At 44.5% G+C, this 22,209-nt stretch overlaps 1 protein-coding gene and 2 pseudogenes across 1 annotated transcript; 1 reads left to right on the top strand and 2 right to left on the bottom strand.

Moving 5' to 3' along the window:
• Positions 1 to 10,296: 10,296 nt before the first annotated feature.
• Positions 10,297 to 10,657, bottom strand: LOC101586210 (putative 60S ribosomal protein L37a). The gene has a single exon (XM_004630088.3). It carries the CDS (start codon positions 10,627 to 10,629, stop codon positions 10,351 to 10,353), a length of 279 nt encoding a protein of 92 aa, XP_004630145.1. The 5' UTR covers positions 10,630 to 10,657; the 3' UTR covers positions 10,297 to 10,350.
• A 2,430-nt stretch (positions 10,658 to 13,087) lies between these two features.
• Positions 13,088 to 17,598, bottom strand: LOC101576062 (annotated as a pseudogene).
• A 103-nt stretch (positions 17,599 to 17,701) lies between these two features.
• On the top strand, positions 17,702 to 21,792 carry LOC101575673 (annotated as a pseudogene).
• The last annotated feature ends 417 nt before the right edge of the window (positions 21,793 to 22,209 follow it).

Below are 22,209 nucleotides of genomic sequence, written 5' to 3'. Positions count from 1 at the left end.
GGAAAAAAAGTATATATTTAGAATTAGCCAGCTGGACTCAGTTTAGATGATCCCAATTTTGTTGGCACCATCCAATGCATCATAATCGGGAGCCAGTCGAACGTACGCCTTCTTCTTTCCATTAGGCCTGACTAGGGTATCGACTTTGGCAACATCGATGTCATAGAGCTTATTCATAGCTTGTTTGATTTGATGCTTATTGGCTTTGACATCCACAATGAACATGAGTGTGTTGTTGTCCTTGATCTTTTTCTTGGCTGACTCTGTGGTTAGGGGGAACTTGATGATGGCATAGTGGTCAAGCTTGTTTCTCCTGGGGGCGCTCTTCTGAGGGTATTTGGGAGGAACAGTGTCTTGGGATGGCAGGAGGTGGGCAACCTTCATATCTTCTTTTTGTGGCTGTGGATGCCTTTCAGCATGGCCTTCAAAGCTTTGGCTTTGGCTTCAGCTTTGGGAGGGGCAGGGGCTTCCTTCTTTTTTTTTTTGTGGAACTGGGGATTGAACTCAGGGCCTTGTGCTTGCCTGGGAAGCACTTATTCCACTGAGCCATCTCCCCAGCCCAGGGGCTTCCTTCTTTACCTTTCTGTGCCATCTTGGTAAAAAGGCTGTAATTACTTTCTTGACCCCTGTACCCCAAGAGTGTTAATGAACATTCAGGATATTTATTGTACCAAGCTTTGTGGTCAGTAATGTAGTCTTGTAACTGATGGTCATTTATCTAGCCCAGTAAAGGCCAGCGAGCTAGCTCAGCTGACTAAGCACCTGCTTAGGCAAGTACAGGGACTGGGGTTCAATTCCCAGCACCAATACCATGCTGGCCCACCTTGAGGCACCCTGAGCAGGCCACTAAGACCGGGCATGGCGGCGCATGCCTGTTATCCCAGCGTTGGGGAGGCTGAAACAGAAGGATCACTACAAGTATGAGCTACATAGTGAAATCCTGTACCAAATACATTTAAAAGAAAAATCTAGCCCTGTAACCTTTGATCTCACACTGTTAGCTAAACAGAACTGCTACTCTGTTCTGTCCCACCTTTGTAACTTCACAGACCGCAGGAAGAAATAGCACTGAGGAGGTTCAGAGGCAGCTTATTACACCTGAGGGCTTCTGAAGAGAATCTCTCTGAAAGGGTCAGAGCCTGATCAGTGGAGTTTTGGGGTTTTTAAAGGGAAAGGGATCAGGAAATTACACAGACAGATTTGGTGCATGTGATTAGAAGACTGGGTGAATCATGGGTTGCTAAAGGAGTTTGAGCATCTTAAGTTACATTGTAAGGCTCTCTCAGTTATAAAAAGCATGGGTTATACAAAGCAAGAAATGTTCTGTTATTGGGCCTGCAGGACATGTTCACTTGGTCTTGGTGTGCATCTTGGGCAGGCTTTTACTTAACATTTTCATTTTCCCTTCACTTTAAAAAAAATGTATTTGGGGGGCTGGTGAAATGGCTCAGTGGTCTAAAGCACCTACTTAGAACAAGCTTAGCAAAGCACAGGGACCGCAGTTCAATCCCCCAGCACCACATGCCAGCCAGCCCTGCCCCCTGGTGGGCTGAGCTGGCCACACACACACACACACACACACACATAAACAAATAAATAAAATTTTTAAAAAATGTATTTGATACAGGGTCTCACTATGCAGCTCAGACTCATAGTGATCCTCCTGTCTTAAGCCTCCCCAGCGCTGGGATTACAGGCATGTGCCACTAAACCAGGTCTCAGTGGCCCTCTCAGCACACCTGGGTGTGGGGCCAGCATGGAATTTGGTGTCAGGGTTTGAACCCTGGTCCTTGTGCTTGCCTAAGCAGGCACTTAGTCCACTGAACTATCTTGCTGGCCTGTCCCCCTTCACTTAGGTCACATTTAAAAATGCTGGCTCAGGAAATGCTAGCTGAGTGGCACAAGTGCCTGCCTGGCAAGCACAAGGTTGTGCGTTTAGTTCCCAGAACAAAGAAAAAGAAACCATGAAAAACCACTTGTCTTGCAGAAACTTGCTGCCTGGCTTTTGTTGGAAGTTATTCTAGTGACTTCTTCTTTTTTTTTTAAAAAAAATTATTTATTTATTTTTATTTATTACATTTATTTATTGTGTGTGTGTGTGGCCAGCTCAGCCCACCAGGGGGCGGGGCTGGCTGGCATGTGGTGCTGGGGGATCGAACCGCGGTCCCTGTGCTTTGCCAAGCTTGTTTCAAGTAGGTGCTTTAGACCACTGAGCCATCTCTCCAGCCCTCTAGTGACTTCTTCAGGTGTCATTTCTTTCCCAGACTCAGTTTTGCTGTAACAATAGTGCCCTGTCTCTTGATGGGAAGGAGGGAAGAAAAGAAGGAAGGAATGAAGGAAGGAAGGAAGGAAGGAAGGAAGGAAGGAAGGAAAAAGGAAGAAGGATGAGGAGGAGGTGCAGAGTGTTTATACATTGAGGAGGTTGAATGTCACGTGAAACCCCTCTGCTTAATAGTTTACCCTTGTGACTTGCTTCAGGTGCTCTGTGTTCTTGAGACTAGAACAGCTCGTGCATGCGAACTGCCTCTGGCACTCTGTATTCTTGAGGCTGGCCTTGCTCAGGCCCCACATGTGTGAGCCATCTCCAGCCTCAGCTGCCCCCCCATAATCACTGTCTCCAGTCCCAAAGCTGTCACCATTCAGTGTGCTCATGTCTTTAATTCCTCTCACATGGGGGATGTTCAGCTTACTCTCAGATTCCCTCACTTGATGTTGGGAGGAGGAGATAGGATTTAGCAAGGCCTGCCTCATGGTCCTATAAGGACAGCCATAAACTTGGGGAGGGGGTCCTTTTCAGGGAATAGTGGGAGTTATACTTGTGCTACCTTGCCATCCTGTGTCCCAGCCTGAGCCGCAGTGCTGTCACAACTTTATTTTTATTTATTTATTTATTTATTTATTTATTTATTGCAGTACCAGGGATTGAACTCAAGACCCTGTGCTTGCCAGGCAAGCGTCACAACTTTAGAATAGCCTGGATACAACTACCTCTGGCCTCATCCTGGCCAATCTGACCACACCCAGAGATTCACCCTTCAGCCTCCTTCCTTTCCAGAAAGAATCAAACAGAACTTTCCCTGGACTCCATGTCCTCTGGGGAGCCTCACCCTAAACTTTGAGCTCTGCTTCAGCAGATGAAGTTGATAGAGCTATAGAGACACACCCATGATCAGTGAGTCCAGGTGCCTCTGAAGGGTGAGATTCTGCTGGCCATTGGCACAAGCACTGTGGCTCCAGGGCCCAGAGCCATGCTTCCCTGGTCTCCTCCAAACCTCCTCTGTGACTTTGTTCCCTATATGGAAGGCTGAGGACACAACCTAGTCACTAAGTGCAGGGTTTCGTTTACATTTTTGTCTTATTGAGACAGGGTTTCACTATGCAGCCCAGGTTGGGCTCAAATTCAAAGTGCTTTTCTTGCCTCAGCCTCTGAGTGCTAGGATTACAAGTGTGTACTGCCACACCTGGCCCAGGCTCATTTTTTGCTTTTTCTTTTCTTTTTCTTTTTTCCTTTTTTTGGTGGAACCGGGGATTGAACTCAGGCCCTTGCACTTGCCAGGGAAGCATTTATTCTACTGAGCCATCTCCCTGGCCCCCTTTCTTTTATTCTTATTTTTTAGTACTGAACTACACCCCCATATCTTTTAATTTTTCTTCTATTACAAACAGAAGTTATGAGAAGAATACATTTATTGAGGGGGAAAAAGCTCCTGTCTGAGAGAGGGACAGGAGGTGGTTGTCCCCGTTAATTTTTCTTAAAAGTTTAAGACAGAGTATCACTAAATCATTAAGTTGATCAGGCAGGACTCCAACACGCAACCTTTGTGCCTCAGTTCCCAGAACACTGTGATCATAGGCATGAACCACCACCCCTGGCTCCGGCCAAGCTGTACTAGGGCCTATGGGAATTGTTAACAAGGCGAGGTGGATAATTGGGACCCAGAGTTAAAAAGGTTGTCAACTCACAGACAAGGGTGGCATTTGCTCAGTGTCAGAGGAAGACACTGGCTCAAACTCCTACATCTACAGAATTTAATAGTAAGTAATTAGTAACTTACCAATGCACTAGTAATCACCAGCACTATATCCAACTGCAGGTCTGCCCAGGACCTTGGGACCTTTGCAGGTGCATGATTGTTGATTTTTCCTGGAACAATCTGTCTTGATGATCCACATCTTTCCCACTAGAAGCCTGGCCTTCTAGCGTCAGCTTCCAAGGCCCTTCATCCAGGAAAGCCTCCCAGATCTCCAGGTTGAGGCATCCATCTGCTATGGGTTGGGTTTCTCCCACCAAGTTCCCTGAGACTTTACAGCTTTCTGGTGCTAACCCTGCCCTTAGTGCATCCCATAGCCCAAGATGGTGACAACTAGAATGATAATGAGAGCTGATGTGACAGTGTTATGGGTTGCTCAGAATAGGAACCAGATCAGCCAGATTGGAATTTGGAAAGCCATTTATTACTGAGCTCAGGGCCCCCATCAGCTCTCATGCAGGAGAAGACCGAAAGGCAGCTAGCCCAGGAAGCAGGGGGGCCTTCAAAACATGAAACCACATTTCGTTTAGTAAACAAATTCATTGTCTGACACAAAACAATGCTTTTAGGGCCATTGTGACCACTACCCAAACTAAATTTCCTGGGGCTTTTAGTTTCTGGTTATCTTGCACCTGAGTGCGTGCAGGCAACCTTGCATAGCCCGAGGTTACAAGAAGTTAAGACCCATTTAATTTTTTTTTGAAGTCATCTCTGTAAGCTAACTTTGTTAACAGGAATTGGTGAAGTAGGAATTTTATCTAGCAAACAGCAAGAAACAGCCACTATTTACTAAACAACCTAGAACAGTGGGTGAATACACATTTACACAACAGAAAACACAAGATTTACACTTATAGTGTAAAATGTGAGTTGACCCATTACAATAGAGCTCAGCTCTGAGTGAGTCCAGGTAGTGACTCAACGTGTGGCTGGTTGTGGGGAGCCACTCAGACTGCTTCAAAGCTCAGGGGCATCTAAGGACATCTGAAGACATGTCCCTGCTTAGCACAGGCACACAGTGGGATACTGGCATGTAACCATGACTCAGCACAGGTAAACACGCACGCGCTGGTTACAGCACTAGGTACAAATGTAAATATGAGATAACAACTTATATAAAAATTATGTAATAAAGACACAGGCAGGGCTTGTTCTGGTGGGTTTTTTTTGTATTTTAGGGAAGGGTCTACAGTATGTTCAGGGTCTCACTACTAGATCGGGACTTGTAGTGATCTGCCTGTTTACAGCCTCCCAAGAGTTGGGATTATAGGCGTGTACCGCCACACCCCATCTCAATTGCCAGTTTAGCTCACCCCAAGGGTGGGGCCGGCAAGGCAGGACCCCTGGCCCCTGCGCCTGCTTGCAGGCGCTTTAATCCACTGAGCTATTTGGCCGGCCCTTGTGCTCTGGTTCTTGTGCTCTTACACTACTGTGCTCTGACCTGCTCCATGCTGCCTGATGTTCTTGCTGATGTCTTGCACAAGTGCATTCTGTAACCTCAGGATCTCACCTGTGGAAAATCTCCTTTGGGTCCCCCTGAATGGGCTGTTACCATCCAAGTCGCTCTTTTATTCCCAGGGCTGGGGTACTTCAGAAATGTTATAATTTCTTGAACTCTCCTGTCGGGTTCTTGTCTCTCTGTCCTTCGCCTACCTCACCCCACCCACAGTTCTTGGCACTGGCTCTGAGCCTGTGGTATCCTTGGTATGGCTGGAGTGCCCTCTGTTGGGACAGCAGGGACACAATCTGTCTGTGTTTTGATGTTGGTGAGGGGCTGGAGTCTCCGATGTCCCTTCTTCTCTGCACCTTGATACATGCTGTGAGAGAATATTCTTTCCCCTTACCTTATTCATCCCTCTGATACAGGGAACCTCCAAAAGACACAGGAAGAAACACTGACCTCCCAACCTAAAAGGTACCTGTATCTGGGACGAGTGTGTGTTCTCTAAAATTGAAGAATGAATTTTAGGAACAAATGGAGGTTATGAGCAGAATATATTTATTGAGGGAAAGAAAGCTCCTGTCTGAGAGAGGGATGGGGGCGGGGGCAAGCGGGTGGTCCCCAGGAAGCTGTCTCTTCCAGGGACTTTTATAGAGGAAAACCATGTGGTAAGGCAGGTCTAAGAGACAGCATGGGAACTCACTTAGGTGGGCATGAGGTGGGACAAAACTATGGTCAACCAATGAGATTACAAGCACCATTGTTCAGGTAAAATTGATTAAATCCAGTACCAAATGGGGAAGGGAGTCACACAGCAAGTGGGCATGAATATGGGACAGGGTCTCTTCCTCTTGGGGGTTGGGCTAGTGATGCATTTGGGCTCTTTCAAGGTGATTGATACCCACTTAGACTATCAATCCCTGATGCCCATCCCTAAGGAAGTGTGTAGCTGTGTTTCCTCTTTTGTCTTGGTCTTGAGGTGTGGCTCACATAGGAGCGTCTGTCTCTTCCAAGTTGTAAGGTCACCTTGTCTTCCATCTTGTCTCCTTGAGGGCCTGGCCCTGTCTGACTGCCTAGACTATTTCTATCTAATTCAGCTGCCTACAACGCCTCCACACCTCATATTTGTTGAATGAATAAAATGACTCAGGTGCACAGGTCAGCTCACTAAACCTTCTGTGAGGTGATACTGTAGTTATCCTGTTTTTTTTTTTTTTTTTTTTTTTTAATGAGAAATCTAAGACACAGGTTAAGTGCCTTAGTCATTTTCTCTGTCACTGGGACGCAATACCTGACACCCACACCTTCAAGGAGTAGAGTTTTATTTTGGGTCACAGTTTGGAGAGGTTTCAGTCCTGGTTCCAAGGCAGGGTGACGTGGCAGAGAAAAAGCTGCTCACAGGATGGTCCACAGGAAGCAGAGGGAAGGGAGGAGCGGAAGGGGGAGAGAACCCTCCCGGGTGATGTCCCCAGTGCCTGCCTCGCCCAACCAGGCCCCGCCTCTAACAGCAGGGCAGCTGTTAGCCCCTAAGGCACTCACCTTTAACAATGAGGCTTCCCGGGACATCTAGGTTGAAACCACAGCATTAAGTAACCGTCAAAGGTCACACAGCTGGAAGCAGGACAGCTGTGCTGTGAAGCCGGCAGTCTGACTGAGGAAGCCGTGAGCCTCACCCCCACCTCCCCTCCCACCTAGCTGGGACTTCCACCGCGTCTCAGGTCAACTAACTGCAGTTCTTCAGGGAAGGCTCCTCGCCCTGTGGGGGCGCGGCTCCGTAGTCCTCTCCTCCCTCAGAGCCTATGGCAGTGTAGTCACCACTGAGACCCAGGTTGGGTCTGTTCCCACCTCCAGTGGTGGGCTCAGGTCTAGGTTGCTGTCCATTGTGCTGAGCGCTGTGCCACTTGGGGGATGCGTGCAACACTGGAGCCGAGCGGGCAGAGACCTAAACGTGTGTCATCGCCCGGTGAAAGGTTTACAATGCGAAACGCAGAAGTGACACCGCCTCTGTCCTCCAGGCGGGAAGACTAAGTTCCAAATGGAGAGGAGGCGGTTTCCAGAAACGAATGTCACTAGGGCTTCGGCTACTTTGATTATTTGTCAAAGGGGACTGGCTACAGGAATTTGTTGCTGTTTTCCAGTAGTGAAGGCTGAACCTTCACCCAGAGCTATATCCTCAGCCTTTTATTTTCATCTTCCTGCCTCAGCCCCAGAGTACTGGGATTACAGGAATGCATCACCTCTGGCTACAAGGATATTCTTCAACTTTTCAAGTGACTATCAGTGTACCTACACATGTTCCTAACCACAGGGGTGTTCTTGGAGTTCACACTTGGGTGTGACTTCTGAGCCTTGCAGGACATTTGACTTCCTGTCACCTCCCTGCCTCTGGCCACTAAATTCTGTGAGTGTCCTCCAGACCTTCCACACCTCCACCTATAATGAGATCACTAAATCACTTGCTTGGGGCTCAAAAAAAAAAAAAAAGAAAAAGACACAAAAAATTAAGGGTATGTCCAATAGCTCCATAGCCAAAGTACAAATTTAACGCAGTATTTTTAGAAAATCAGACCGACAAACTATGGCTCACAGGGAGGTTGCCTGGCCCTGTGAATAACATTCCACTGGAGCTGAGCTGGGATGGAAGGGTCTATAAGACAGGGAGTATAAGCACCATCTCACATATGGTCTTTATTGGTAGGTTTAAAATTTTGCTCATTGTGGGTTCTTGGATTAATTTTGAGACATGTAGCATTAGAATGTCACTTGTCTGGAGGGCTGGACTAAATAACTCAGTGGATTAAAGCACCTGCAAGGGGATGCCGGGGCCCGGGGTTTGATCCCTGGGCCTGCTGTGTGGGCCTCGCCCCCCGAGGGGTGCTGAGACGGCAATTGAGACTGAGTGAGGTAGAGCGCCTGTAATCCCAGCTCTTGGGAGGCTGTAAACGGGTGGATTACTATGAGTCTGATCTAGTAGTGAGACCCTGAACACCCTGTAGGCCCTGCCCTAAAATGCACACACACACACACACACACACACACACACACGTTACTTGTCTTGATCACCAAACTGACCTGTTTCTTGCTTCACCCTTAGGCCTAAAGTCCCCTCGTTTCCCAGTCTGCTGATCTGAGAAAACCCAGTAACTATAATTCTCAGGATACACCAGCAGTTTGCTCTGTGCCTGGCACTTTGCAGGCAGGGAACGGGCTGAGAAGGCTGCATGTCTGCCTCTCACAGCTACCACCGAGAACCTTTAATCCCAGGGGAAGTAGGGGGAGACAAAGGAGGAACAGGCAGTTCCTGTGTTCCCCCCTAGGTATGCTAGGTGCACAAATTTTGTTTCAAGAAGAAGAATGGTCTGGCAAAGGAGAAGGAAGTTAGGAGGCACCACACTTGGACCACGTGTCCAGCTTTATCAGGCCCAGGAAAGGCTCTGAGTGCCCCCATCCTCCCTCTCTTGGGTGGGTGTGGGGCCCTGGATCCTGTGGCAGCTCTTAGTGAAGCACCTGAGATGGTCAGGCACATGGGCAGTGCTGGAGACATAGGCGTGGTACCTAGCTGACCTTTAAGCCTGGCAGTGAATTCCACATGAAAAGCAAGCAGTGTGCCAGGAGGGAGACATGCAAAGGGTGTCATGGGCACAGAGAGGGGGCATTGCACCTGGCTAGGGTGTGGTAGAGCTGGAGGAAGAGTGGTGAGAGGGTGGGGTTGGCAGGACACCTCAGGCAAAGACCAGGGTCAGATGCTTTGGGAAGTAGAAGGGGGTGGGGTGGAGTGGGAGCTCATGAAGCCCATGAGAGCTACTGGAGAGTGATGTCTGGGCAAAAATCTGGGAAGCAGGCTAAGGAGAGATAAGCCTTGTAGTCCAGGCTGAAGATGGCCCAGTCTGCATTGTCTCCGGGACCACAGGGTCTGTGAGAGAGTGTGCGTCTGTGTTCTGAGCTTCCTCCGTTATCTTTGGGACAGCAGGGTCTGTGAGAGGAGAGGGCCAGGACACAGGCATTTGTCTAGTACACTGACTGGAATCCCAAGACATGGGACCCAGGACAACGGCCAGGCCCCAGGTCCGAGGCCACAGGAACCCACAAGCCTTTGGGAGTGGAGTAATGAGTGAGACCAGCGACGTGGAAGTGTCTGAACGGCAGCCAGGGGCCAGCAGTTGGCCTGGAGAGCTCCACCAATGGGAGACCAGTCCCAGCCCCGACACCCAGAGGCCAGGATCAGCTCCATATCCAAGCACCTCATCACATTTCTGGGATTAAATAAGGACATTATCACAGAACTATAAACACCTGAGGTAATTTACTACTTTTCTTCTCCCTTGTTTGTCTTATTGATTATCCCTTTCCTGACTGGGTGTCCTCTTGCTTTGTTCTGTATTCTGTAGTTGTTTTTGTACTTTTTTCTCTTTTTCTTTTTTTCCCTTCTCTCTGTTTCTCATCTCCTTTTTCTTTTCTTCTTTCTTCTCTTCCTTTCATTTTCCTCTCTCTCCCCCTTCTTTTTTTCAATGTTTAGGTTTCTTGCTTTTTCTTTTCTTTTCTATGGACCACCCTCTTTCTCTCCTCAACTACTTCTTGAATTTAAACTTTCAAGTAAACATCGTCTCTACCCTTTCTGACTAATCCTTCATATTATTATTTTTTTATGAGCAGAACATATTTACTGAGGGAAAGAAAGCTCCTGTCCAAGAGAGGGACAGGAGGGGGCCCTGTGTCCTCCAGGTTCCCAAAACTCATGTAACAATCCTTTAGTCTCCGGGCTTGATTACTATATTTGATCTTGCTCATCACTCTAGCCTATCCCATACCCATCTTTTTTTTTTAACATAAATTAACCCATTTATTATAGGCTAGAGATGTCTCAAATAGTAAGAGCTTCTACTGGTCTTTCAATTCCTTCAGTCTTCTGATGGCTGACTTGACTGTGACCGCCGAAGTGGCATTGTAGGTCCAGGCACCACCAGCCACGGTCTTCATGCAGGAGCCACAGTGCCAGATCCCCACGGCCCGCCTCTTCATCTTGGTCTTGCCACAGAAGGAGCAGGTATACTTGGCGTGCTGGCTGATTTCAATCTTCTTCATCATTTTCCGGAGGGAGGCACCATAGCAAGTCCCGTATTTACCGACCATGCCGACCTTCTTGGTGCGCTTAGCCATGTCGATGCGAGGCGGCCCAAACCCAGAGAGCCCCATACCCATCTTAAGCCCCCTGCTTTCCACAGAAGAGTATAATCACCCAACCAAGGGGAAAAAAATCACTGCACACAAGTGCTGAGTATATGTATGATTTAGTTAAAAAAAAAATATATATATAGAACTGAGGATTGAACTCAGACCCTTGCGCTTGCCAGAGAAGCACTTATTCTACTGAGCCATCTCCCTGGCCCCATTAAATAATTTCAGTTTGCTCCTGTGGTCAGAGGTAACTTAAGGTAAATGGTTACCAGAGTTTATCAGTAGTGAAGCTGTACTTGAAACTAATGTTGTTACTAACTGTACTACTTTAGCCAGGCTGTCACACAGGTTGTAAATAGTTTGTCTCCCCTGTACGATAGCACTGTGAGTACGCGAGCTCATAATCCTCGTTACAGCCCAGTACCAAAGGACTAGGACCTGAACTAAATAGTGATCTTGTCTCCTTTACAAATTGGGAAGATAGGGCCTTGGGTTGGCTATAAGGGACCACTGACATCTAGAAGGCATCCCTGAAGAGCAGACATCTCTAGGGAAATCTCAATACTAGTGATAAAGCTATAGATCATGAGAAACTGGCAAGTATTAACATAGAAGACAAAATAGAAAATAGAAAATGACAAGATGCAGATGCAACCCCAGACTCCCTGCCCACCTAGGATGAGCCTAGAACTCAAGCAGATAGATTAAATTGGAAATCAGAGGCCAGCCAGGTAGCTCTGTGGATTAAAGCACCTGCTTAGGCAGATGCAGGGACTGGTTTAAGCCCTGGGTGTGCTGTGTCAGCCCCGCTCCTGGGGCACGCTGGGATGGTGACTAAAACTGGGTGTGGTGGCTCATGCCTGTAATCCCAGTGCTTGGGAGGCTGAACACAGGAGGATCACTATGAGTCTGATCTATGTAGTGAGCCTTGTAGACCCTGTCCTAAAATACGAAAAAGAAAAAAAAAAGAAAGAAAGAAAGAAAGAAAGAAAGAAAAGAAAGACATGACAGAAGTACAGACTGAAGACCTTGACTGAGATAAGAAAACAGTATTTTTTTTTTAGAAAAAAGTATTGTAAATATATATTTAACTAGTCAAAAATGCCTTCATAGGAGGACTTTCTCACTCTAATTTTCAGAATCTGAAGTATTCAGAAAGGATTATTGGACAAGTGACGGGTATTGATTGCATTGAGAGTTTTAGAACAATAATGACACTCGAGATTTGGTTTCCTTCAAAATTGATTATGTTTTAATGGCAAACAGACCCACCAAGAAAGAAAAAAAAAATCTGACAATTTGGCTGCTATTTGCTCGTTTTTGATAGTTTTTTTTTTTAACTGAAACGTAATTTATACACTATCCACACAGATGATAATTAATGAACGACTTGCATCATTTTGTGTCTGTTGAAGCTTTCAGCCAAATGAACCTTCCAAATATGGTATAAAAATATATGCCTGGAATGGGCAAAGACAGTTTACACCTTTGGCTTAGAAATTTATTCTGGAACTCAGCACCAAGTAGTAATAAGCCATGCAGTAATAAATCATAAAGATTCTGTGAACAGACTTGTTGTCCCTGTTTCAAAAAGGAATCCAAATGTCACATTCCCCAATTGGTTAACTAGTTATACATTGATGTTAGTGTGGAGGACCACTTGAGCAGCTCTTCTTGAAAGAAGAGCCACTGTCTCCATGTTGACTGAGCCTCACCCTATTTCCCTGTATCATTATGTACAGAGCTGACTAGGACTTCTGTTTATCCTTCAATTGGCCTTAAGCAATGTGTATTGGTTTAGCTGAGGTGCTGGTGATAGTCTTTGAAGGTGGTGTGCATGTTTCCTTGGTAACTTATATCTGCTGCTCTTTATAGTGAGCCAGGTTGAGACAGGACGGAAGAGCTAATGCTCCGCGCTGCCAGCTTGGATTGAGCCTCGAGATAGAGGCTATGACTTCCTGGGCTTGAAAGACTACATCAAAGCTGAAGCACCAGGCCCCCAAAACATTAGATACTACCTCATCAGCATAAAGCAGATTACTTTCTCTGCATATCTTCTCTGCATATGGCAGAGGTAAATGTAGGCCACCCACCTAGCTCAGCTCACAGTAGTAACCTACTTCCCACAATTCTCGGTCATTCTCCTCAAGCCACTCCTCCTCATGCCACTCCTCCACTGAATACAACCGGATGAGGCACTATGTCAGCCTTTGAGTTCCGGAAAGCCATCTTTGTGGCTGGACTTAGGGTCCCTTGGCTCCCCAATAATTATAAATATGTTTTAGTGTCTTTACTTTTGCCGTGGGTTGCACTGGTAGTGGTAGATTGGAATTAACTTGATGGGATTCCAATAACATAACTTTGGGATTACAAATATTGGCTTCTTGGACTGAGACGAGAACCTGGAAATGACTCCTACATGTTAGATTTTTTTTTCTTTAAAGGTTTAGCTTAAATGACAAACACCTATTACATCAGGTATTTATTATCTCTCTTCAAAATAATAAGCAACTTCAACAGGAGGTATCACAGGGCCTCTTCAATACACTGTACTCAATGCAGTAGGCCCCAGTGATGCCCAGTGATATATAATATACACTGAAACAGGACTGTAAGTCTGTGAGCCATGGCTCCTGAACCCCAGCACTCCTCATTGTAGTGATATTCTTGATCTGCTGCCACCAAGATGGCATTAGTCAACATGTGAGTCCTTGGGGGGGGCATGCCACAGTAGCAGGTGAAGCGGTTGGCCAACAACAGGCAGCTCCTCAGGTCCAACTGTTCATCCGCAGGCTCTGCAGCATCAGCCTGAGGCCTCGAGGCAGGAGACCCAGAGTAGAGACACAGGCCCCGCCTCCCCAGCTTGTGTCTCTTCTTTAGATGTTCAAGTTCCTCTTTCTGTGGAGTAAGCAGAAAATAAAGAAGGATGTAGCAACATGAAGCCAGAAATGGCAGTAGCTTTCACTCACTACACAGGTATGATCCAGGAGTGTACAGAGAACACCAAAAGCACAGCCAGCTGTGCTATCAGCAATTACAGTCAATGCCACCAGATGCTCACTGATGACACTTTGCAGAATGTTGAAGCTTTGACTTTGGGCAGGGATAACCAATAAACTGTGACAAACTGCCTCAGTTACATCCCAATGGTGTAAAAACTGATTCAAGTCTGTAAGGTAGAGAAGCACAGGAGAAAGCTGTGTCTGGACAACATGAGGAACTCCCCGAAGGCTCTGAAGCCAAGTCAACTCCTCTTTTGAAAACCCTGTAAGTATAGAAAATTAAGAAGCTGAAATAGTCCACAGCACTCATCAGCCAGGCTTGAACTGAATACTTCCATCCAGAAAATGATGATTTCATGTATAGTACCCCAACAAACATCGTAGCCAAATTTGAACTGAGTCTTCCCATAATACAGCAATGACTTAATTGAGAAAGCAAATCAGTAGGCAGGCTGGGTAGAAAATATACAAGCTGAACCAATCGATGCTGCGACTCTGCAGGGAGAACCACCACAGTGCCTTCCTGTGGATCATAAATTCAGAATGAAGTAGCTTGTAAACTTTTTAGTAGTTCTTTATTTGCTCGCGCTGCAGAATATGAATGATATCAATCAGCTGTGTTGAGAGCTCAGGATTCTGGGAATCAAAATGAGCAAGTTGCAATGGTAAACGAGCCAGCCAACGGGGTAATACCTTACTGCGATATCTGAGTCTGTAAGATCTCAGTTCTTTCTGGTAGATTTTACTGAAAAACTTCAGCAACAAAGTCCAAACTGGAAGAAGAAAGCACCTCTGCTGGTCTGATGTATATAAACTGACTTGATGAGAACCTCTGAAACCTCTATTTGGTTGTATCTGCATTAATCTCCATGATACTCCAAGCAATCTGTTCAGCTGCTTATTATTTATCCCAGAGCCATCCTCAGGGGTCTCTGTCACAAATGTCCTTATCATTTCTATCCAATTGGAATCTTTCTGCAAAGTTGGGGTATTTGCCAGGGACACCATGATATCAGACAGTGGTAAATTCAGTAAGAGATGATCTACATTATTGGAGAGAATTGTGCAATTCTTGTTGCTTTTGTTCATCTCTTTCCTTCTGTGTTTGGTTATTTCTTTTAAGGCATGTGGAAAATGCCTCATAAAGTGGTGTTTGAAATCAATAAGGTAATTCTTTCGAAGCCATGACTCCCATTTATGTGTTTCATCATGCTGTTTAGAGAGTTTCCATAGAAGAAAAATAATATTAAGTACTTGCTGCATAATCTGTAGAAGTTCTCTCTCTATGCCATTTCCAACAGAAGCAGTTAGCAGTGGAGGCACAGTTTCAATCCGGCATTCGATCAGCAATGGGATTATTATCTCAATAAATCCTTTCAGGTTTTCAGGCAATGACAGGCCTTCATCCACAGCACCTAGTCCTCCAACCAAATTTCATATCCTGAACTGGGAACTGACATTTGGCTGTGAACCCCCACTTTCATAAACATGGATGTGTTGCTGGTCATTGGCATGTTCCTTCCAGTTGATAAAAATGAAGTTGCTAGTGACATGGGGATTTTCTTTTTGTTCCTGAAGTCCTTCACTTTCTCTCATCCTACTAGACCCATCTGCCAAGGCCTGAAGGAATTTACTGAGTCTCACTAAGACTTTTAGCCTCCATTGCTGAGAAGTGAGTCTCCAATTAGGATTTGCAGAAAGTATCCAGGACTTGGGTCTGTCTCTATTTCCCATTCCTTTGGACAGCTGCTGATGAGAAATAAGTTCTACAAAATTCATAAGCAATATACTGCTACGACCAGTAATTGGAGCTGGATACTGCTCCAGCAGAATGTCCAAAACTTTTAAAGAGTCCTCCTGAATTCCTTCAGTAATGAGTCATGGCACTAGAGAGATGGGCACTTACCAAAGGAAAAAATGGAGAAACTTGCTCAGCTCGTATTTTGGGGGCCAGGTATTGAAGAAGTTGAACTGCTGCTAATCCTACATTAGCATCTTTATCTGTAAATACAGCAGCTACTTGGTTTAATATGTTTTAAAGGTGTGCATCAATTATAAATGGGTACTGAGACAAAAGGTCTTTAAGTCCAAGAAGAGCACTTTGTTTAACCCCAGCTTTGCAGTCATGCATCTGTGACAGCAAATCCTTTATGTTAAGTTTTCTATTGTTTGTTGGAAGTGCTGCATCCTCTTTGAGTTGCTCAGGCAGATGTATACTCTTTGTTTTAAAGTTTGTAATGGTAGCATTTTCTAACCTGGGCTTATTATTTTTTTTGTATTTAATTTTATTTTTTTGCAGAACCGGGTGGGCTTCTTTTTTTTTTTTTCTTTTCAAAGTTTTATTGATAAACATATAGCAATGAGACAGTTTCAAATCAAATCGAAAGTACAGTTTCAACAAATAATACACTGCATATATTCTTAGTGGTTAATTGCTGTACAAGATGCAGACTTGTGATCCTATTTACAAACACCATTAGAAAAAATCATTCTATTCATTAAGAGAATGCAACTATATATCTATCCCAACCACTTTGAATACACAGATACAAAATGGACATTCATAGTTATACCCCATTTTTTTTAAGTACCGTTATTGAATATTATAGGTGTGTAAACTCAGCAAAATATTCTAAAAGAGTCCAGTAGCCCATAATAGCATTGGGTCTTCTGTTTAACTGGCAATGTCAGAAATTATTGACCTGAGTCCCCCACAGCTCAACATAACAACATGGCTTTACTTCCTATATTTCGTCTTCATACTTTTCTACTGGATGGTTAAGACCAAGGTAAAGCAGGACCTGTGCAACAAGAGTTGTAGCTTTTTGGTCTGAGAAGGTCAGTGAAATGCCCTCAGGATTTATCCTGAGATTCTGTACCTCAGATTGTAGAACCTTTGTCAGTGCAGCCATGTGGATGAGTCACGGCCAATGCTTGGCCAATGTGCTCTTTGTGAAAGCCTGAGAGAGTGTCTTCTCCCCATGTGACTTTCCTTAGGCACATTCTACGTCATCGATCACTTTCCTCTTTGGCCCCATAATCTTCTTGATCAGAAAATTTGGGACACTACCGAGGTACATGATGTTACAGTACAAGTTCTCATATGTCCTGAGTCTTAATTGACCTTAGAAGGCTAGGGCCAAAATGTTGGCTTTCCTTGTAGCCCTCCTTTTTCTCTAATTTTGGTCTGCAAACTTAGGTTGTTAACCATCCAGAAGACAAGCTTATTGTTATTATCAAACTATTTAGGCTATCAAGCTTAACCTCACTATCTCACTGCATTTCAAACATTTTAGGCATAATAAGGAACAAGTATTTTTCATCAACTATTGATATGTTGAACTTTAAGTCCCTACATAATATGATAAAAAAACATTTAAAAATTAGATTATATTTTAAAAATAGGATAGGGGCTGGTGAGATGGCTCAGTGGTCTAAAGCACCTACTTAGAACAAGCTTAGCAAAGCACGGGACCTAGGTTCAATCCCCCAGCACCACATGCCAGCCAGCCCCGCCCCCTGGTGGGCTGAGCTGCCCCCCCACACACACACACATAAATAAATAAATTAAAAAAGAAAAAGAAAAAAAAAAGAAATCTTCGTTTCAAAAAAATAAATAAATAAATAAAAATAGGATAAAGAATTCTATGCTTCTCATGTTTGCACATAAGTCCAAAAATCTCACCATATACAACCTTGAAGCAGGATAGACGGGTGGACTTCTTTTTACCAACTTTTAGTTTTACGTTTTTGTTTTTTTTTTTTTAATTTTATTTATTTATGTATGTGTGTGTGTGGCCAGCTCAGCCCACCAGGGGGCGGGGCTGGCTGGCATGTGGTGCTGGGAGATTGAACCGCGGTCCCTGTGCTCTGCTAAGCTTGTTCTAAGTAGGTGCTTTAGACCGCTGAGCCATCTCACCAGCCCCAAGTTTTACGTTTTGAAAATCATCTTGGCGTTTCATTTTTTTTGGTTATTCTTGAGTTCTATATGTGAGTTCTGAGGCCCCGCCCAGAACCTGGGAGTGAGGCCAAGGCAAAGAGCGTGCGAAGGGATGCAAGGTGCTGATGTTAGATTTATTGAAAAAACAAAAACAAAAGCAAAACAAAAACAACGAAACAAACAAAACCCAACCAGTTGACCAGCACAGAAACTATTCATAAGAACAAAGCAGACATTCCTGAAAGTATGCTGCAAATTCACCATAGAGAAGAGTACAGTCTTTGCATTGCAGAAAGACAACATTGGCCACTTGTAGAGTGAAGAAAAAGTAGTACTGATGTTATGGTTTGTATCTAGGTGTCCCCCCAAAGCCTCATGCAGTTACTGGGGCGGCTTCTAGAGTTTGTGATTAATTCATGATCCAAGTCTGGGATTATGGGTCTAAGTACTGCTGGGATTATGGGTGTGAGTGCTACACCCACCCTGGGGCAGACAGACTGAAACCAATAGCAGGAAAGGAGAGCGGCTTGCCTCTGCCACTTCTCCTCTCTTACCTTTGCTTTTTACTGTTTTCTACTGCCATGAACAATGACTCTCTGCCATGTTCAGCTTTGCCTCGCAGCCAGCTGAATATGGACTGAAACCTCCACTGTGAGCTAAATAAACCTTTCCTTCCTTAATTCTGGGTGTTGGGTATTTGTCTCAACAACAAGAGAAAAGTAGCTAAGACAACTGATAATGTTAACATCATACCATGATGATAAAACTGATAGTGAAGCTGGCATGGTGCATACTCATAAACCCAGCACTGGGGTGAGGGGGAAAGGCAGGGTGATCTTGTGAGTTTAAGGTCAGTCAGTACTATATAGTGAGTTCAAGAACATGTAGAAAGACCCTGACTTCAAGAAAAAAGAAAAATATTGATAGTGAATCCTCGACACAAATGAAATCAGAAATGGTCACATTTATAACAGAATGAAAGGCAGGAAGAATAGATGTTGTTTCCTACATAATAAGTTATATAGCAAATATGAGGTCACTTAAAACACAAAGTATTGGCCAATGGTTATGTTTTACTGGGTCCTAAACATGTCAGGCATAAATAGTTTCATAGTTTAGAAAGAAAATAATGAGTACAAAATGTCATGGGGAGGGCTGGAGGGATGGCTCAGTGGTCTAAAGCACCTACTTGGAACAAGCTTGGCAAAGCACAGGGACCACGGTTCAATTCCCCAGCACCACAGGCCAGCCAGCCCCGCCCCCTGGTGGGCTGAGCTGGCCACACACACAATAAATAAATGTAAAATAAATAAATAAAATAAAAATTAAAAAAAAATTTCATGGGGAAATTTTTCTTAAAAGATTGCAACTGGAATTCATAAACTATTAGTTACAACAGAGGAAGAACAATACATATTTGCCCAATATGTATTGTTTTTTTAAAAATTTTTAAAATTTATTTGTGTGTGTGTGTCTGTGTGTGTGTGTGGCCAGCTCAGCCCACCAGGGGGCGGTGCTGGCTGGCATGTGGTGCTGGGGGATTGAACTGCGGTCCCTGTGCTTTGCTAAGCTTGTTCTAAGTAGGTGCTTTAGACCACTGAGTCATCTCACCAGCCCCCCAATATGTATTGTTTGCTCAAGAACTCTGTGAGAGAATTCTGAAGCAGACCCGTGAGCAGAACTGTAAAAAAAAAAAAAAAAAAATCACAAGGACCTCCTAAGAGAGTAGGAAGATCACTAAGATGTCCAGTATGTTCTACTAAAGAAGACAGGAAAACAGATGTGCTGTCAGTGTAAGTGAAACTTGTGTATGGAGCATGATTGCCCTCATGTGTGAAAACTGCCTCGGGTGTAATAATTAAGTAAAGATTATTATTATTATTATTATTTTTTTCAGAACCGGGGATTGAACTCAGATCCTTGCGTTTGCCAGTCAAGTGCTTATCCTACTGAGCCATCTCCCTGGCCCCAAAGATTATTTTTGTGATAGGGCTTTATCTGTGTTTTCATTGTAATTCGTATAGGAATTTATTGCTGTTATTTTTTAGATTGAGTAAACAAACAGCTTATGCAGAAAATGTTGGTGTTCATTATAAATACTCAGTACATGTTTAATATCTCATTTTATTGACATTTTATTTTCCTTCTAAGTGCACATTGTACAATATAATAGGAAGCTTCTAGCAAAAGAAGAAAAGAGGTGACAAGTATGGCCTTTAAAACAGGGCAGGAAAGCTAAGTGTAAGAATGACTTGTGTATGAAGATTGTCTTAGGGGTAATAATTGAAGCAAAGGTTATTTCTGGGGTACAGATTTGTATGTATTTTCATTGTTGTTCACATAGGAATTTATTACTGCTTGTCTTGGTTACTTTTCTCTTGTTGCTGGAACAAAATACCCAACACTCAAAATGAAGGCAAGAAAGGTTGATTGAGCTCACAGTTAGTGGAGCTTTCAGTCCATACACTCAGCTGGCTCCAAGGCTGAGTGGCACATGGCAAAGGGCAGCAGTTCGTAGCAATGAAAAACAGCAAAACAGCAAGAGCAAATGGGAGGAGGAGAGGCAACAACAGCAGCCGCAGAGAGCAAAGGCTGTCTCCCTTAAGTTACATTCAGGCTATCTGCCCCAGGCTGGGTGTAACACTCACACCCATTATCCCAGCAGCACTCACACTCATAATCCCAGTGGATCATGAGTTAATCACAGACTCTAGAAGTCTACCCCATGACTTATATGAAGCTTTGGGGAGACAACTAGACACAAGCCATAACACTGCTATTATATTTTATGTCCTGAAACTTTTTTTTTCCCCTGGAACTGGGGATTGAACTCAGGCCCTTGAGCTTATATATTTTAGATCTTGTAAACATATATAGTTGATATTGAAAATATCGTTCATTTTAAATGCTCAATACAGATTAAAAATTTAGTATTTTTGAAAAAGAAAGTATATGCAGCAGTTTAAATGAAGGATAGGATAGGATTTTAGATTTTTTTTTTTTCAGTACTGGGGGTTGAACTTAGGACCCTGTGCTTGTCAGGCAAGCACTTACTCTATTGAGCTATCTCCCCGGCCAAGGAGTTCAGATCTTGAAGACAAAATTGCAGCTAGTAATAAAGAAAGAAAAGACATCTTAAAAATAGCAAGAGCCTATGAAAAATTAATCTAACTACAAGATAAAGCAAAAACAAAAAAAACATAAAATTAATGGGAAAGCTGGAGACATCATAAATGACAAGAAAAACTTCACAGAAGTAATGGCAAAAACTTCCCAAGTGTGGATAAAGAATTTGACATGCAAATAAATGAAGTACATAGAACTCCAAACATTCATGACCAAAATGAAACCACTCAAAGATTCCAGAAATTCAGCAAACGAACAGAATATTAAAAGCTGTTAGGGGTTGCGGGTGGTTGAGGCTCCAGGCTGGGGTGGAGGTGACATCTTGTGCCCCGGGCCGGTGGGGAGGCCGGGGAGGGGGCCCCAGGGGACTCAGGACTATGGGAACTGCGTGGAGTCTGAGGAATTAGAGCCTGGGGAGCTGCTGCTGGAGCCCGAGTCGGAGCTGGACCCCGAAGAGGAGTTGCTCCCATTGAGGACCCAGAGCTGGAAGTGATCAGAGCTCGAGTCAGGGAGATGGAGGAAGAAGCTGAGAAGCTACGGGAGCTACAGAACGAGGAAGAGGAGCAGATGAATATGAGTACACCTCCGGGCTGTACTGGCCCAGTGATCATGTCTATTGAAGAGAGAATGGAGGCCAATGCCCGTTCCATCTATGTTGGCAATGTGGGCTATGGTGCAACAGCAGAAGAGCTAGAAGCTCATTTTCATGGCTGTGGTTCAGTTAACCGTGTCACCATACTTTGTGACAAATTTAGTAGCTACCCCAAAGGGTTTGCTTATATAGAGTTCTCAGACAAAGACTCAGTGAGGCCTTCCTTGGCCTTAGATGAGTCCCTATTTAGAGGAAGACAAATCAAGGTGATCCTGAAACAGACTAATGGACCAGGCTTCAGCACAACAGACCAAGGTTTCCCACGTGCCCGCTACCATGCCCGGACCACCAACTACAACAGTTCCAGCTCTCGATTCTACAGTGGTTTTAACAGCAGGCCCCGAGGTCGTGTCTACATGGGCTGGGCTAGAGAGACATCATGGTATTCCCCTTACTTAAAAAAGTATGTATTAGGAGGAGAGTGAGGAAAAAAAGGGAAAGAAGGGGAACATTTTTTTTAAAAAACCCAGAAGATGACCTTGATGGAAAAAAAAAAAATATTGGGTAGGTGGGCATGAGTGGTAGGAGGGTTTTTTTTACCCAGGGCTCTGGAGGACACCAAACTGTTCTGCTTGTTATCTTCCCTCCATCACAGCCCCTCCTGCCTGCTCCTGTCCTGCCAGGGTTACCACCCACCCCACCCCTCCAGATTGCCTGGTGATCTATTTTGTTTTCTTTTGCATTTCTTTTTCTGTCTTGAGTGTCTTTCTTTGCAAGTTTCTGTAGCCCTAAGAACTCCGTTCCACTCCCAGCAGCTCCAGCGTAAATTTCCCTTCCCCTTGGGGAAATGCACTACCTTGTTTTGGGTTTTTTTGGGTGTGTTTCAGTGTTTTGTTTTGTTG

Source organism: Octodon degus, unplaced genomic scaffold (genome assembly GCF_000260255.1).
Source record: "Octodon degus isolate 3935 unplaced genomic scaffold, OctDeg1.0 scaffold00033, whole genome shotgun sequence".
Classification (NCBI taxonomy): domain Eukaryota; kingdom Metazoa; phylum Chordata; class Mammalia; order Rodentia; family Octodontidae; genus Octodon; species Octodon degus.
This window is presented reverse-complemented; position numbering and strand designations above follow the sequence as displayed.